Source organism: Vespa mandarinia, chromosome 24, assembly GCF_050613455.1.
Source record: "Vespa mandarinia isolate Hongniang chromosome 24, ASM5061345v1, whole genome shotgun sequence".
Lineage (NCBI taxonomy): Eukaryota > Metazoa > Arthropoda > Insecta > Hymenoptera > Vespidae > Vespa > Vespa mandarinia.
In genome coordinates, this window is record NC_140833.1 from 179,908 (window position 1) to 196,072 (window position 16,165).

General features: G+C 35.4%; 1 protein-coding gene across 3 annotated transcripts; it reads left to right on the plus strand.

Annotated features, from left to right (window-relative positions):
* Positions 1–91: 91 nt before the first annotated feature.
* pip (heparan sulfate 2-O-sulfotransferase pipe) lies at positions 92–15,365 on the plus strand. 3 transcript variants are annotated; one of them, XM_035868603.2, is made up of 8 exons: positions 92–646; positions 4,239–4,387; positions 9,732–9,799; positions 12,595–12,801; positions 13,148–13,227; positions 13,320–13,601; positions 13,752–13,906; positions 14,284–15,365. In XM_035868603.2, the coding sequence occupies exons 1-8, from the start codon at positions 597–599 to the stop codon at positions 14,475–14,477; spliced, it is 1,185 nt and encodes a 394-aa protein (XP_035724496.1). In that variant the 5' UTR covers positions 92–596; the 3' UTR covers positions 14,478–15,365. The 3 variants fall into 3 exon arrangements, with proteins under 3 accessions (XP_035724496.1, XP_035724497.1, XP_035724495.1); XM_035868604.2 differs by having other exon boundaries at positions 93–625; positions 9,729–9,799; positions 14,284–15,363; XM_035868602.2 differs by having other exon boundaries at positions 93–646; positions 9,729–9,799; positions 14,284–15,361.
* Positions 15,366–16,165: the final 800 nt, after the last annotated feature.

A 16,165-nucleotide genomic window follows, 5' to 3' on the forward strand; every position in this document is an offset into this window, starting at 1 on the left:
ACCTCAGAAAGTCAGAATGCGCAGAGTGTGTGCGGCATCGTGCGAGGCGCCTTCCTGATCGTAGAGTGAAGACGAAACTCACGATGGAAACGTCAGTCGCGTGCCGGCCACCAAACCAGTCGGATGTTCCCGTTTGTCCTTCCTAATGTGGATTTAATTCACCGTGAATTTCCGCGCTCTCTATTTTTTCTGAAAGGTTAATCAAGGTCGGCTCGAATGTTGGATGTATTCAAACGATTGAAAAAAAATGTTCTTCGCGATCCATTGATTTGAATATTAATAAAGAAAAAAAAAGTGAAACTCGAAGATGTACGAAGATTGGCTTCGTTCATGAGAAAGGACATAGGCACTCGCATATATTCTACGAAGAACTTTGAATGATTCCTTTAAAGTGAACCAGACGTGTTAATACCGATAGCGAAAGAACGTGGTCGCGAGTAAACGAAGCATGATCGGTGGAAATTCGTCGATCGCGAAGCTGACAAATTACTGGTCGGATCGACAAAGTGGATCTGAGGTTTCGATCATTGATAACGTTTAAGGAGGACTTGTTTATCTCTTGACATTTCTTTGAGAATCCTGAAGGATCGAAGAAGATGCCGAAGAACAGTATGTGGAGACAAAGGCGAGTAATCGTTCCTAAGAGGTAAGTAAAGATAAGTTTCATCTGGTCTCTTTCTTATATAAAGATAATTTTTCTTTTTTTTTTTTTTTTTTTTTTTTAGAAATAATCTAACTAAACGTTTCAGAGAATATTTAAGTAAGATGCGTAAGATTCATTCCGTATTTCTCTATTTTTTTTTTTTTTTTATCCTCAATTTCTTCATAGAAGACAAATATTATTTAGCCTCGTACAATCTCTGTGTAAAAATCGTAAAAATCATAGAAGTAAAAATCGTAGAAGTCATCTTAAAAATCTTAAAAATGCTTAATTATATAGCCGGGAGAAACTTTCTATGTAAAGATTGTTGAAAGACAGAAAGGAAGAAATGACCCATCGACGAAAGCGAAAGTCGATGAGACAAATCGAGGGAATAACGATGGATTCGATCAATTTTTCGTGCGTTAATCGTATCGCGTGTAACAAGGTTATCATTAGCGAACCTCACGGTACTTTCTGCATGCCTGATTTTTGACGTAAACGTCGACTATCGCGAAATCACGCGACCTGTTAGTTATCGATTTTATGAGAACTGGAAGAATCAAATTTTCTTCACATTTTTTTTACACGTGAACGATAACGCGCATACCATTAATAATTAAACGTTAAACGTGTAACATATGTCGTTATAAACATACATGATTATGAATAATATATAATCTATTTATAATATTAAAAAAGAAGAAGGAAGAGAAGTGGAAAAGATGAAGAAAGGAGGTGAAATCGGAATGCACGTTGAGTAGTAACGTCAGGCTGTTGTTTTTTTCATAACAGCCAAGCCAAGTTTACAAGGCATGCGACAAGCGTGTCGGTCTACTGCATTTCGAGTTCTCTCTTCTTCCTTCTCGCGTTTGATCGCAAGACCTAGATAACTATCTCGGACTAGTCGCTATATTTCAAAGATATACAAGCGAGCACTTGTTTACCGTGCGCTCGGACTCGCGCTACAATAAAAAGAGAGCGGCAACAAGCGAGATCAACGAGACGCATCATGTGCAACCATTGCCATCGCCATCGCCATTTACTTATTTCTTTTTCTCATATATAAAATAAAAGAATCGGATCGCAGAATCTCTTTATACGAAGCGTCTCGTGTCACGGTGTATAGAGAAAGACCGGCACCGCAACTTATGCTGCATGAGAACGATCGAACGAATGGTCGAACGATCGTGTCTCTATACGTGTCTCGAAATAGAGATCAAGCTTGGCCTCTAGACAGCTATCGAACGGTATCGATGTGCTCTTGCGAAAAAGTTCTTTCTGATATCGTGTGTCCGAATCGATTCCACCTTGGGTAGGTAATATTAATAATAATAATAATGATAATAACGAAAAAAATATAACCAGACTCGATGTATCGAGTACTTTTCTTAAAGAAAGCTTTGAGAATAAATTGCCCGCCCCATAAATTATAGTACAAGAACATTTGAATACATAATTCAATCGTGTACGGGCATCCGTCGGCACTCACGGATCACCGAGATATTTGATCTTTGTTATTTTCAACGATGAAATGGAAATCCCTTTTCCGGAGAATCTCGTCAGTCGTTCTTTAGAAGCGTCTCCGACCTTACGTGTCTATGTACTTTTGTCTCTATTCCTCTTTTATGTACGCCGTTACGGTATAGGTACGCGTACCTCCTACCTTACGGTTCCTTTCTCCCTGTGTCGTTGACACTACTCCGACCGATACCGTTCGTTTCTCGATTTCTTTTCCGGAGGATTACTTTTTTTTATACGTAACTCTTCTTCTTCATCGTTCACCCTTTGAAAATTCACTTCTCTCTTTCTCTCTCTCTCTCTCTCTCTCTCTCTCTCTCTCTCTCTCTCTCTCTCTCTCTCTCTCGGATAAAAAATTCTCTCCTTTTAAAGGCGCACGAGAAAAAAGATAACATCACTTGGAAAGGCATTTTATTAATAATACCGTCAAGGACAACGAAGTAGTCGGTGAAAGATTTGCTCGCTTTGTTTCGTTTATGGGCCAACCCTTCGCAGTATTAAAAAGGTTTTTAACAAGTTTCGCGGCATGAGACGTGACCGATGAAGATTAAATTACACGTATGAATATTGCGTGTCGCAAGTACCCAAACATATACATATATGCGAGTAGGTATATCTCTGATATAATAAATATTTTGTATATAGAAAACACACATTGATTATAAGAATTTTAATAAATGATTTCTCTTATCTAGGATTATTTAGGTCTTTGTAAAAATTCGTAAATTCTTTCGATTGACGCGTTTTAATTAATGCGATTAAATGGCACGATTCTTCGTATCCGAAGAAAAAGAAGATTTACTTATCAACTCGGAATTTAACTCGATGATTTCTAGGAGCTACGAGAAGATCCTCTCTTTCAATTACCGTACATTTGAATGTATGATAATTTTGATTGATTGCGTCGGAAACTCTGAGGATACTGATGAAGGTTACACCTTTCATCTTCTACTCGGAAAATTCAGAGAAGAAAAAAAAGAAGAAGAATAACGCAGTTGCGCGCGCGCGTGCGCGCACGGGCGCGATTATCTCGGAAACGTTGACTTTGCGCCACGATTTTATAATTATTCTCGCCTTCTTCGTGCCTTTCTACTCTCGATAATGAAGCTTCGTAATAGCGTGATGTTGCGGAAACGAACGACATACATGAACATAGGTGTGTGTATGTAGGCAGAGTATCACGGTCCACGTTTTTTTTTTCTTTTTTCTTTTTTTTCCTTTCCTTTCCTTTCCTTTTCTTTCTTTCTTTTCCTTTCTTTTCTCTTATCGTACACTGTACCGTTATAATAAAATAGTATTCTCTATCGAATGAGTAGTACCTATTAAGGGACTTGAAAGTCAATTCGCAATAACGTTAATGACACGGCAGAGAAAGATGAACTTTCGAATTTTTCGTGGTCGATACGTCGCGGTCGTCTCAACGACGAAGCCTTTAGATCTGAATTTCAAGGAAGAAAAACTTTCATACTTTGTTCGTACTATGTAAATATGTATCGTAGATAAACCACAATGTTTTTCGATAGGTACAATTCAAAAGCAACTTTCCCATTCCGTTTCTCGTTGATATCTTTCTTTCGTCGAAATACATCCAGAAAAATAATTTTCGATTATATTAAAATATCATATTTACGCTCATGTGTGCCCAAAAGAAGAGTACGCGCATTAAAATAAGTAGAACGGTCGCGTTTAATTTCACCCTTCCCTTCTCACCGATTTTTTTCGTTACTCGTTATCAATCCTATTACGTGTCGCATGCGACACCGAACAAAAATAATATTTTCATCACGCATTGGACAAGTATCTTTTACATCTTAGGAACATAATAAATAGTATCTCGCAAAAGTATCTTGTAATTTGCCACAGACCGCCAAGTTTCTCAAGTACGTTCCTAGATATACATATGTATGTATTTGTGTACCTGATGCGGATAATAATATATTAACAGAGGAAGATACTTAAAGAAGAATTTTATAGTCGACATGCTCGAGAAATCGCGTACACTTATTTATATTTGTATAGCTCCGTTAAAAATCAAAATATAAAATGTTACTTGTTCACTGTTTTCTTCTGATTGCAGAACTATCGAGCTTATCGCCCTGGTGGCTATCTCCTGTACGCTTTTCCTTTTTTTACACACAAGAGAGCTCCACTCGCGTCTTCGAAAAATGGAGGTACGTTTGCAGCCGGCCGAGGATGAGCTTTTCTCGGGTAAACAAATTTCTTCTGGTAAGTATTTTTCTAAGATTCAAGTATTAGATATTCGCGTGCGTTGATATATTCAATTGATATCGATTCGGCCGGAGAAAAACGAGTGAATGTTCTAAAACTAGCGATTATGAATCGTGCAACGACAGTCGCGCAACGTGGCCGTGTCTCTACAGACGATGCCGACACGCCGTTCTCCAGTCTCGATGAATAGTGGTAAGCGCGCGAGTTCCCGCTTAGGGAAGGTCAAGGTGTGAGAGTGAACGTACGAAGGACTCGACAAGTTCAAGAGACGCGAGTATTTTTATTGCGTGCTTTTTCGTTCGTTCTGCTTATTTTTTTTTTCTTTTTTTTCTTTTATTATTTCGTAAAAACGAAAAACAAAAAGGTGAAAGTAGTCGAACTGGAAATAAGATAGCGTTAATTCGTAATATCCGCCTTTCCAGTTACGCAAGTAAACGATATAGATATTATTATCGTTTATAGTTAATCGATCGATCGATCGATCGAACTTAGAATCAACGCTTCCGTTATATCCACTTAAAATGACATTATCTATTTTTAGTTATTAAACAAGGATATTACAAAGGAGGAAAAGCTTTTTTCCGTCTCCGACATATGCTACTTTTCGATTGTGATATCGATCGCTAGACGACTGTCACGTTTTTCGTTTTTTTTTGTCTTTTTCACATAGCGTGATATGTCGTCAAACCAGTTTAGCTAACTCCTTCCGCGACTTCTTCGTGACTCCGTGGGAAGAGTCCCGTGTTGAATTTATTAGCAGATTACGTGGCATTTTATTAACATAACGCATAACTCTCTAGCATGTATCTAACAAATTAAACTTAATCGTCAACTTTGTGCCAATTCTCCTCTTTGAATGAAAATAGAACGTTTATTTGGAACAGTAAATTCTGTCATTTATTCCGCATACTCTTAACTATATATGTATATATTATACGTAGATATATCTATTTAAGTATGACGATGGTGAAAGTAACGAGTTTGCTATGAATTAAAAGAGAGAGAGAGAAAAAAAAACCAGGCATCCACCACACCCACAATATACTTACCTGTATCTACCTTCAATACATATATACATACATACATCTGTATCTATATAGTAAGTATTGTGCGTCCGTGAGTACGGGTATGAGTATAAGTATGGGTACGGGTAAGCGAACCCGTGTATGCCTGTTGGATGTCTCTTTCTAAAAGGAAAGGCTTTCACAGGAAATGTTTCACGATCGATAAACGCATCTTTCGGCTCTTCCGCACCTGGTTTAAACGATATTCGATCAGAAAGTGGGTATTCATCATAACCGTCACGTTCTCTTTACGATGATACATGTTCCTTCCTTGAGAATGCTTTTCCTCGGATGGGAATAAAATTCCAATCTCACCTGGTTAGATCCTCAGATCGATGCAATTAATAATATCGCGAATGCAAATCGTTCTTTTGCCGTTCTCCTAGGTAGGTATTAGTGGCGTTACAGTTAGAGCAAAAACGTTCGGCCTCTATTTATGACCGCGACTACCGATAGCTTGCCGTTTTAATTAGCAATTAAATACGCTTCGTTATATGCTATTACGTTGAGATTCTACCTTGGTTTCTGCACGTTCAACCGACCTAGTATCAGGATCGCTATTGTCTTGCCGTCTAATTCTTTATTGTAATTCAAAATTGGTTGCTTCTTCCGATTTAATTATTAGCGTACGATAGAACCTTCATCTTTGTACCTGATTGTAAAACTTTGAGAGAATGTAATAGAAATTTAAACATTTAATATTTATTTTATTACAGGTATAATATGCGTATTTTAGAGTTCACGTTGAATATTTTCCATTTATATATTTCGATGATAAACCGGCTAAGATTTTACGGATCTAACGGCAAATACCTTATCGAAAATCTTTTATTGCATGGAAATTATGAAACTGGAACAAATCTGATACGTTAAGATTTTAACCTACTTATTCACAGAGAAATTGATACCACTTGTGTGATACTTGTTGTAATATATATAACATATTTGTATTTGAAACATTATCCGAAGTGTAAATTAAAGTAATCCTTTTATTGAGTCGTTCGACTACGCGCGTGATTTCGAACAGATCAAAGCGAAGATCGAACGATGTGTTAGTATCTTCGGATATAGCAGAGTGGAACATCCGGCTTTCGATTGGATGATCTATGGTCATTTCAATTCGAAGAAAGAATTGCAAATTTTGTTCCATATGCCAAACACCGAACATGACTCTCGTGCCTACTATACCTTATAAAAAAATATACATATATTTTATATATATATATATATATATATATATATATATATATATTCTCTGTCTAATCTAGAGAATTCTCTATGATACGATAGATAAATAAATTAAATAAAATACTTTAACATTTTCTTTAAAGACATAAAAAGAAAAATTTTGATAGAAATTCTTTACCAACGTTTAAGAAATGTTTGATTTCCGCAATTTGGCCCGTTCACCAACACGCGTGATTTGATCTATTCAAAATCACGCGCGTAGTCGAACGACTCAATAAAAGGATTACTTTAATTTATACTTCGGATAATGTTTCGAATACAAATATGTTATATATATTACAACAAGTATCACATAAGTGGTATCAATTTTGTTCGACTACGCGCGTGATTTCGAACAGATCAAAGTGAAGATCGAACGATTCAACGATGTGTTAGTATCTTATGATATAGCAGAGTAAAACATCCGGCTTTCGATTGGGTGATCTATGGTCATTTCGATTCGAAGAAAGAATTGCAAATTTTGTTCTATATGCCAAACACCGAGCGTGACTCTCGTGCCTACTATACCTTATAAAAAAATATACATATATTTTACATATATATATATATATATATATATATATATATATTCTCTGTCTAATCTAGAGAATTCTCTATGATACGATAGGTAAATAAATTAAATGAAATACTTTAACATTTTCTTTAAAGACATAAAAAGAAAAATTTTAATAGAAATTCTTTACCAACGTTTAAGAAATTTTTGATTTCCGCAATTTGGCCCGTTCGCCAAGTTCTCAATGCAACCTCAGCGAAGCTTTCCTTTTTGTCCGTAATTTGTAATCGTAAAGGATCGTAAAATGTAGGTTACGGTGACGGAGCACGAAAGCCAACTCTTCCGAGAGAACTTGAAGACCGATGATCGTTAGAAAAGTTTCCTTAAAGAATTTGAAAATACAAGTGTAGCCGTATAAGATTAAACTCGCGAGAATCGATTATTAATTTGATTTCTCTTTTTTTCTTTTTCTTTTTCTTTTTCTTCCGTTCGCCCGAATAATCGACGAAGATGTTTGCTCTTCATTCGATTGAAAAGGCGGAAATCTTTCGTGAAATAAATCGATCAAAATTCTCTTGGTTCCACTTTTGAGAAAGGTCATAAAGTTATGCGCACGTGCACAAGTTCATCGAGAACAATTAAATATAAGACACTGTCTCTGTTTACGAGAAAGTATCAGTGTCATCAGTTGTAAGTAATACGCGCGCGCGCATGCACGCAAGGACCGTTTCTACGGACACGTCGCTTTCACGACTTCTGGGTCAGTAGGGCTCTCTCTCTCTCTCTTTTTCTCTTTCTCTCTACTAAAAAGAGAGTAAAAGGTCGTCGGTCCAGTCGACACGCGTGCAGCAGCATGCACGCCCGTTACCTTTTTCGATCGACTCGCTTTGATTCCAACTCTACTACCTATCATCGTATCTTTTGCGATCGTGGTATTAATCGTTCACTATACTCGTTCAAGTTAATTCTTTCCTAAATGATGTAATTATTTTTAATTTAAATTCATCTTTTGCGTGCATCATATTGTAAGATCTAACATAGTTAAATCTTATATCTCGATTTATTTGTAACGATTGCGAAACGTTAGAAAGATTCGATTGAAAATCATCAAACCGATTTATGTACATTTATTAATAAGAATTAGAAATATCTAATTACGTGAACTATTATAGCATCGAATTTGAACATCTCCACGTACCATCTCTAATTACGAGCACAATACGTTCATTTTATCGTTCCATCTATACGATCGTATAAATTCAAATGGACATCCAGCTTTCGATTTTGAAATCCTTTCACTGAAATTAACACAAATTCTATCGTTTATTATAGTTTGTCGGTCAAATGGAATTTCGACAATTTGATTTAATTCGATTCGCTTTAAATTATCCGTATGTATATTAGCGATTCATTTAAGATTAAAATGAAATTCATTAAAATTAATTTCTCTCATTTGCATCGTCAGATCCATTCGCTTATCTCATTTCTTATTCTATGAGCGAGAAAGAGATTAAACTCAAAAGTCAGAAGATAATTCCCGATATGCGACTTACATTACGAGGAGAATCCCAAGTAATTAGATAGCCGTAGTTCCTTTCTACGATTCCGTGCACGATTATGACTGGAATGGTCAGCACGAATCTCGGCCAAGATCAACGATATACGAACCTTACGAGGAATAGTCCGGCTTAAACTAGCTTCTTTTAAAGGCAAACACCTTCTTAACGGACGTACACGTACAATCTATGGTGTAGGTACATACGAGTATATGCGTATATAGATTTTCATTCGCGTCGTTTAAAACTCCGGCAAAGGAAATACTGACCATTCCGCGACTACTTGAAATTGTAAATATCTTTCTCTCCCTTCTTGTTCATCCGTTACATTGTTTCATGTAATATCGTAAATGGAACAAACTAGTAAATGGAAAAAATTCTTCCTCTCTCTCTCTCTCTCTCTCTCTCTCTCTCTTTTTCTCTCTCGAATCATTAAATTAGGGAAAGGATCGATTACGCCAACGTATATTTTGTCTGAATATAAATCAGGGAAGAAGGTGAAAGAAAGTTTGGACTTGTATTTTGACATAATAAAAAAAAAATAAAATAAATGTAGGAGAGATAATATCTCAAAGCTAAATCGGTCGTGCATATCATTACGAGATTTCAGAAATAATAATCGCGAACTGAAGAGGGAATTGAAGAGCAACCATGCAAATCTTGATCACCTAGAAAGTTGCCAACTTGGTTGCTCTATAGGAATATAATGGAAAGGAAAAAAGATGAGAGGAAAAAAAATATCAATTGCTTCGGGGCAATAAGTATTTTTCAATCTTCTTTCTTTCTCTCTCTCTCTCTCTTTCTCTTTCTCCCCGATTGCTCGCTGTCACTCCCTTTCTCCGGCGATTCCTCTCTCTTTTTTATTTCAACTTTACTGAACGATGATCTCTCGTTCGTCGTTCTTCTTGTCAATATTGAGCGATGTCAGAAAAGTGGACGATGCATTCCTTAACGATCTGATGTTTCTTTGCTTTCAGAAGGAGTTCAAACGGAATCTACATCGAGCGGGAACGATCATTATTCGAGCTTACAGCGCGTTACACAAAAGGTAATATTTTATTTAAATTATGAAAGAAAGAAATAAAGAAAGAAAGAAAAAAAAGAAGAAAGAAGAATCCTGTCTACTTTTTAATCGGAATAATAATCGTGTTCCGTAACGCGAGTTCGGTCGTTTCGTGCATAACTCATCTTTCTTTTTTTTCGCTTCTTCTTATTTTTTTTTTTTCGTTTCTTTTCCTTACCCGAATAAAATCATCCGATAGTTTGGACTCATTCGATAAGTACAATTCATTAAACTTTGTCTAATGTAAATAGTATCAGGAAGTAACGGGAAATGTTCTGCTATAAAAATATTATTGGATGCATTCGATCGAATAGATGATATACATCGTCGAATAATTCGATGCGACCCATATTTCAATTCAGTGTACTCGTAGAACACTCGACCAATTATGCCCTTTTTTTTTTTAATTTGTCTCGGCTCATTCCTATTGTATATCTTGAAAAGAAAACGAATGCTAATAGTAGAAAAAAATAAGGATTATCCTTGAGGAAGGTCGAGGTAAATGAGATAGGAAAGACTTAGAATTATTTCGAAAGTTGGCATAGCTAATCGTCTAGACTTGTAGAGTTCGTTAGAGATCGTTGTTAAGACACATTTACGACTATAATTATCGACCGTAGCTGGTTTTCGCATGCTCGAGACTTTAGCAAAAAAGTAGGTAATAAGTAGAGCACAACGATGGCCGTGGACCAAGAAGTCTCTCAGAGGTATAATACTTGATACTTAACGAGTAATACTTTTGTTTCTTTTGTTTAGAATTTTAAAATGTCCGTAAGAAGATATCGCATTCGGTATGTAGAAAAATGTTCAACAACGGTTAATTCTTCGTATTTGATGAAACGTAATGAATCGTAAGTATATTTCCATTGGTCATGTACTTGAAATTGTCAAGAGTATCTCTTTCTCTTCGAAATAAAGTTAAGGTTAGATAAAAGATGTGGCTCTAACGTAAAGTAGCCATGACGCTCGAAAATCATTTACGATAATTTACGGTGAAAGCGATCGAGAGGAGGTGGTAGCTGCTCTGCCAGACACCGTCTCGAAATACAAAATCGTCGTTCACTCCGTTTTACTCGCGCTGCGCTATTCATCGTACGAGTAGATTCGCACCGTAATCGGAAATAATTCATTCGCTCGGGATTCTCTCGCTGTGAGAAAAATTTCTCGACTTGTAAGAAATTCATACAAGTTTACATTTATGCCTTTCAATGGCATAATTCTTTCTAATAAAATGAACGTATACCTTTCTATACTTTTTACAAAGATACACTTTCGATCGAGCAACCAAGACCGAGGATCGAGGAGCAAATAGCAACAACCATGATTGATCTATCGGGTCACAATTAATTAGAAAGTTATTGGTTCGATACGCGAAAGTAACTGCTCATTTTAAAAAGAGATATATGTACTTGTAAGAACTAATCAGAAATTATATATCTGGAAAATATTATCAAATTAACCGGAATGACCAATAATCAATGAAAATTTAACGTCTCATCTCGCAAAGAGTATTTTTATTTGGACGAACTAAAGACCTTTAGGATATCACTAAAGAAATTCCAAAATAGATATGCCATCAGGTATTACGTAATAAGATTTTTAATAAGATTTAAATAGAGTATCACGTGTCGCATATCGGCCTGTACAAAAGGTACGCGACGTACCATGCAACGAGATTGACGTGTAACCACGATGACGATACGGTCCGATTAATGACGCAATTTGCCTTGAGAATTGCCTCCTAATTGCGTCTCAATTTTCACCAGAGATCTTCGCTATCGTTTAGAATTTTTTTTTCCGTTTCTACGAGTTTCTTCTATGATCGCGATATCGCGCTGCATTCAGTTAGTTCGAAAGAATGACTTGAGAATTTTCGAATGATAGCAAATATGTGTACCTGGTAAAACGCAACTAACGTAAGACACGCATCGAGAATGTACTTCCTTATGATCGGCATCGAGTACGTTGACCGATCGGTAAGACTGCCAGATGCTTCGGACTCTTCAGGAAGTGACTGCATACTGTGTTGTTACTCGTTTCTGGATTTACCAGAAATGGACTCAGTCTTCTTTATCTTTCTCTTTCTCTTTTTTATCCAAGTTGAAAGAGCTTTACGAATTCGTTTTGCCGCATCGTGATCGCACACCTACGTGTAAGCTATGAATACCATACGAATATATTGTTATAGTATTGTATCGTATCTATTAACAAAAGTGAAATCCGACTTAATCGTAATACTATTATCGAATTAAATGACATTTAACTTTTCAGAATAAGGATAAAAAGTAATATTTCTGAGAAACATTAGACAGAGATGATATATGATAGACAAAGTGATGCCTCATAGATTTTCTTCTTTCCAAAGTCGTTCCTGAAACTGAATCATTTCACGTGACTGAAAGTACTCGACTCTTATCGGATTATCGTTTTAACATCAACAAACGTGTTTCCTTCAAAGAGCGAAGATTAATTCGTATTTTCGTAACCCCCTTTCTCTTGCACTCTCCTTAAGTAATCCTACGCATTCGCTTGTAAAGCTGATAGAATGCAAAATCAATCAAGTGAAACAAAAGGAATTTTCATGAAACGACATACCGATGTGAACAAAAAAAAAAAAAGAAAAAAGAAACAACAAGAAAAAAGAAAAAGAAAGGAAAACAATACATTAGCATAATTGAATTATCGTGCTTTGCGATTACTTTCAAATTTCATTTCTCAAGCTACGAATAGAAAGTCGAAGAAACAATGTTTCTCGATTTAAGAAAGTTTGTTATTTTCAGTACGAAGAAGCAGATCTTCTCGATGTCGATGGGCTGAACAACACAAAGAAAGCTGATAGATTGGTGCTTTTCTTTAATCGTGTACCAAAAGTTGGCTCCCAGACGTTCATGGAACTATTAAGAAGGCTTTCCATGAGGAATGGCTTTTCTTTCAACAGAGATCGCGTTCAAAGAGTCGAAACAATACGTCTCGCCCCGATCGAACAGGTATGACGCCTTTGTACCAACAATTCCACTCGATTACCACGAATCCTTTCAAGTGAATAGTAATTGTTAGTAATTGATTGAACGGTACGTGCTTGCATAGATGAAAGATAGATAGATAGAGATAGATAGAGAGAGAGAGAGAGAGAGAGAGAGAGAGAGAGAGAGAGAGAGGAAGAGAGACGGAGGAAAAGGGAAGAATGAGAGAGAGAGAGAGAGAGAGAGGAAGAGAGACGGAGGAAAAGGGAAGAATGAGAGAGAGAGAGAGAGAGAGAGGGATGCTTTGAAAAAATAATAATAGTGCAAGCATTGATCGACAATAACGCGTTTGCATCTTTTATTTTCATAGCTTCAACTTGCCAGGATGGTCAGCAGTTACTCGGAACCATCGGTTTATGTGAAACACGTGTGCTTCACGAATTTCACCAAGTGAGTCAATGATGAACGAAAAGAAATATTCGTTTGAATGTTTCGACAAAAGATTTGATCTAACATTTGCCTTTCCCCTTTTTTTTCCATAGATTCAATTTACCGGAACCAATTTACATAAACGTAGTTCGAGATCCAGTGGAGAGGGTTATATCTTGGTATTACTACGTTAGAGCACCCTGGTATTACGTCGAGAGGAAGCAAATTTTCCCCGATTTACCCTTACCCGATCCGAATTGGCTAAAGAAAGACTTTGAGACGTGTGTTTTGAAGGGTGACCGCGAGTGTCGCTATCTGAAAGGAGAAATACACGAGGGTATCGGTGATCATCGTAGACAGACACTTTTCTTTTGCGGACACAGTGAAAAGTGCACGTGAGTCTTCGAAACAATTCATATGAATGAGAGAGTAAAGGCGGGTTCATAATGCATATATAAATATAAAATATTATATGTTCTTTTCCACGTTACTCTTGTTATGCTTGCTTCTTTTCAAAGCCATAATAACGGATTTGCCATTTAAAGTCCTTTCAACACGGTGGGAGCCTTAGAACGTGCCAAGCTCGCAGTCGAGAAACATTATGCGGTCGTTGGTGTCCTTGAAGATGTGAACACTACCCTTACTGTCCTGGAGAATTACATACCTCGATTTTTCCGAGGTGCCGCTCAAGTCTATCATGGTATATAATATAACGAGTTATACTTGATTTAACCCTAGTTGTGCACATCTCAAAATAATTTCAAGTTGTGCATATAGGATAAGCTACATCCCAGACACTTTCAGTAGTCATCGTTTATACAGAATGAATAATTTTTACTACAAAAAATACTGTATATTTTTTGAAGCTTCGAAAGTAATTATTAGTAGATTTAAAAATGGATTCCTAATTCTGTTATTATAAAAAAAAAATTCATGAATCACGCAATGCGCAAATTGTTTTAATTGAGCTCAAAATTGATCTGAAGTGTTTTACACCCCACAGGCACAACTAGGGTTAATTATATTTTCATATCTTTTAAATATATATATATATATATACAAGTGCTTCTTTTTTAGATCAAACGAACGCTTTCACAAGCATCAACCGAAATTTCTTTAAGCCACCGGTGAGCGAAGAAGTAAAGGATATCGTCCGTAGAAATTTTACCCGCGAGGTCGAATTTTATCAATTCTGCAAGCAACGACTGTACAGACAATTGAGAGCGTTAAAATTGACCAACGCTGATTTCACAATGAATAATCGTTTATAAGGAAGAGAACAAGACTATTCTTTCTTTTTGCTCTTGAAAAATATTCTCACCGATGAGGGATGACAACAGGATCGATTTAGTTTCTTTCTTTATTTTTAAGAAAAGACAAACAAACTCCTGGTAAATCAGAAATGATATTTACGAATACCAGCCATATACGTAAATACCTTTTTTTTTCTTTTTATAATATATATGTATATAACTATTTTTCTGTTCCGTGATTATATCTCGTTGTCGTTTTACTTACAATTTGTCTTATTCGATTTGTCCAACTTTTCACTCCTCTCGAATCTCAAATATTTTCGAGTCGTGAGTGTATGGTTGTGCAAATGTGTGCATGTGTGTGTGGAACAAGTAATGCATATTTATTAGAACTTGCCGTAACAGTTCGTGAAAGGCTTGCTTGATACCTCGATTTCCACTAATACGATCTCGACGTGAATTCGCTTAAGATTTGTTATCGCATAAATCTTATTGTTAGAAAATGTTTCCTAATTGACACCTTCATCGACTACAACAATTGTTCACGGTGAATTTGTCAAAGACTGACAAAGAGGAATTATCGTATCATGGATTGTAACGATTAGCTGGACGTTCTAAAACATTACAGGGTAACTCTTGATGATTTATTGAGAAATGATTATAAACGACATTTGTACTATCACTAATTAATTACTCTCTCTCTCTCTCTCTCTCTCTCTCTCTCTTTTTTTTTTTTTATAATAAATGCCTGCCATTTTAAAAACTCATTCATTTCAAACATTTCGTTAATATTTCCTAAACAAAAACATTTACAAAGTAAAAGGATGGACAAGCCTTTTTTAAGAAACTAACATGAAATAAAAATCAAAGAACTATAAATCGTATATCTATTATTGTATTAATAATAGCACATAGTACAACGATACAGAATACAGATATACACATATATATATTTATATATATATTTATATATATATATATATATGTATATTTATATATATATATATATTATATACACATACATGTATATATGTATATATATATATATATACATGCATGTATATATGTATGGTAAATATACGTATATTATTCATTTTAATCAGGGATAATGTTCTTTCTTATCAGCGTTCGTACATAAAAATCTCTGTCGTGTACACATCTTTAATATCTTTAATATAACGTTATAATTCCCCAGGCATATTATAAATTTTTTAAGGATTCAATAACGGTCAGAATAGGATCGTTTTGTCAAATGTTTGTGTAAAAAGAAATAAATAAATAAAAATCGTTGATCGATTTTTTGACGTTTGAAAAGAAAAGTATGTATCTATAAGAGTAAAGATATCTCAAGGGGAAGAATAAGTATTTTATTAATGTATCAATTTTCCATCAAAATTATACAAAAATAGTACACTTTACGATAGTAGCAACGTAAAGTTTGATATGATATAAGTTGAAAATAATGATCGAAAATAACCAAGTGAAGAATATATATATATATACATATATATATATACATATATATATATATATATATATATATATATACTATAATTTGAAAAATTCTATCGACACTAGTCGTAACAAATATATTTTAGTTTTTCTGAATTCGAGTGTAGTGAGAAGTAGTGTATCTTGTAAAATTATCTGAAGGTAGTACGTGCGCTCGATTTATGCTTGACTCAAAAATATACATCCTTTCTTGT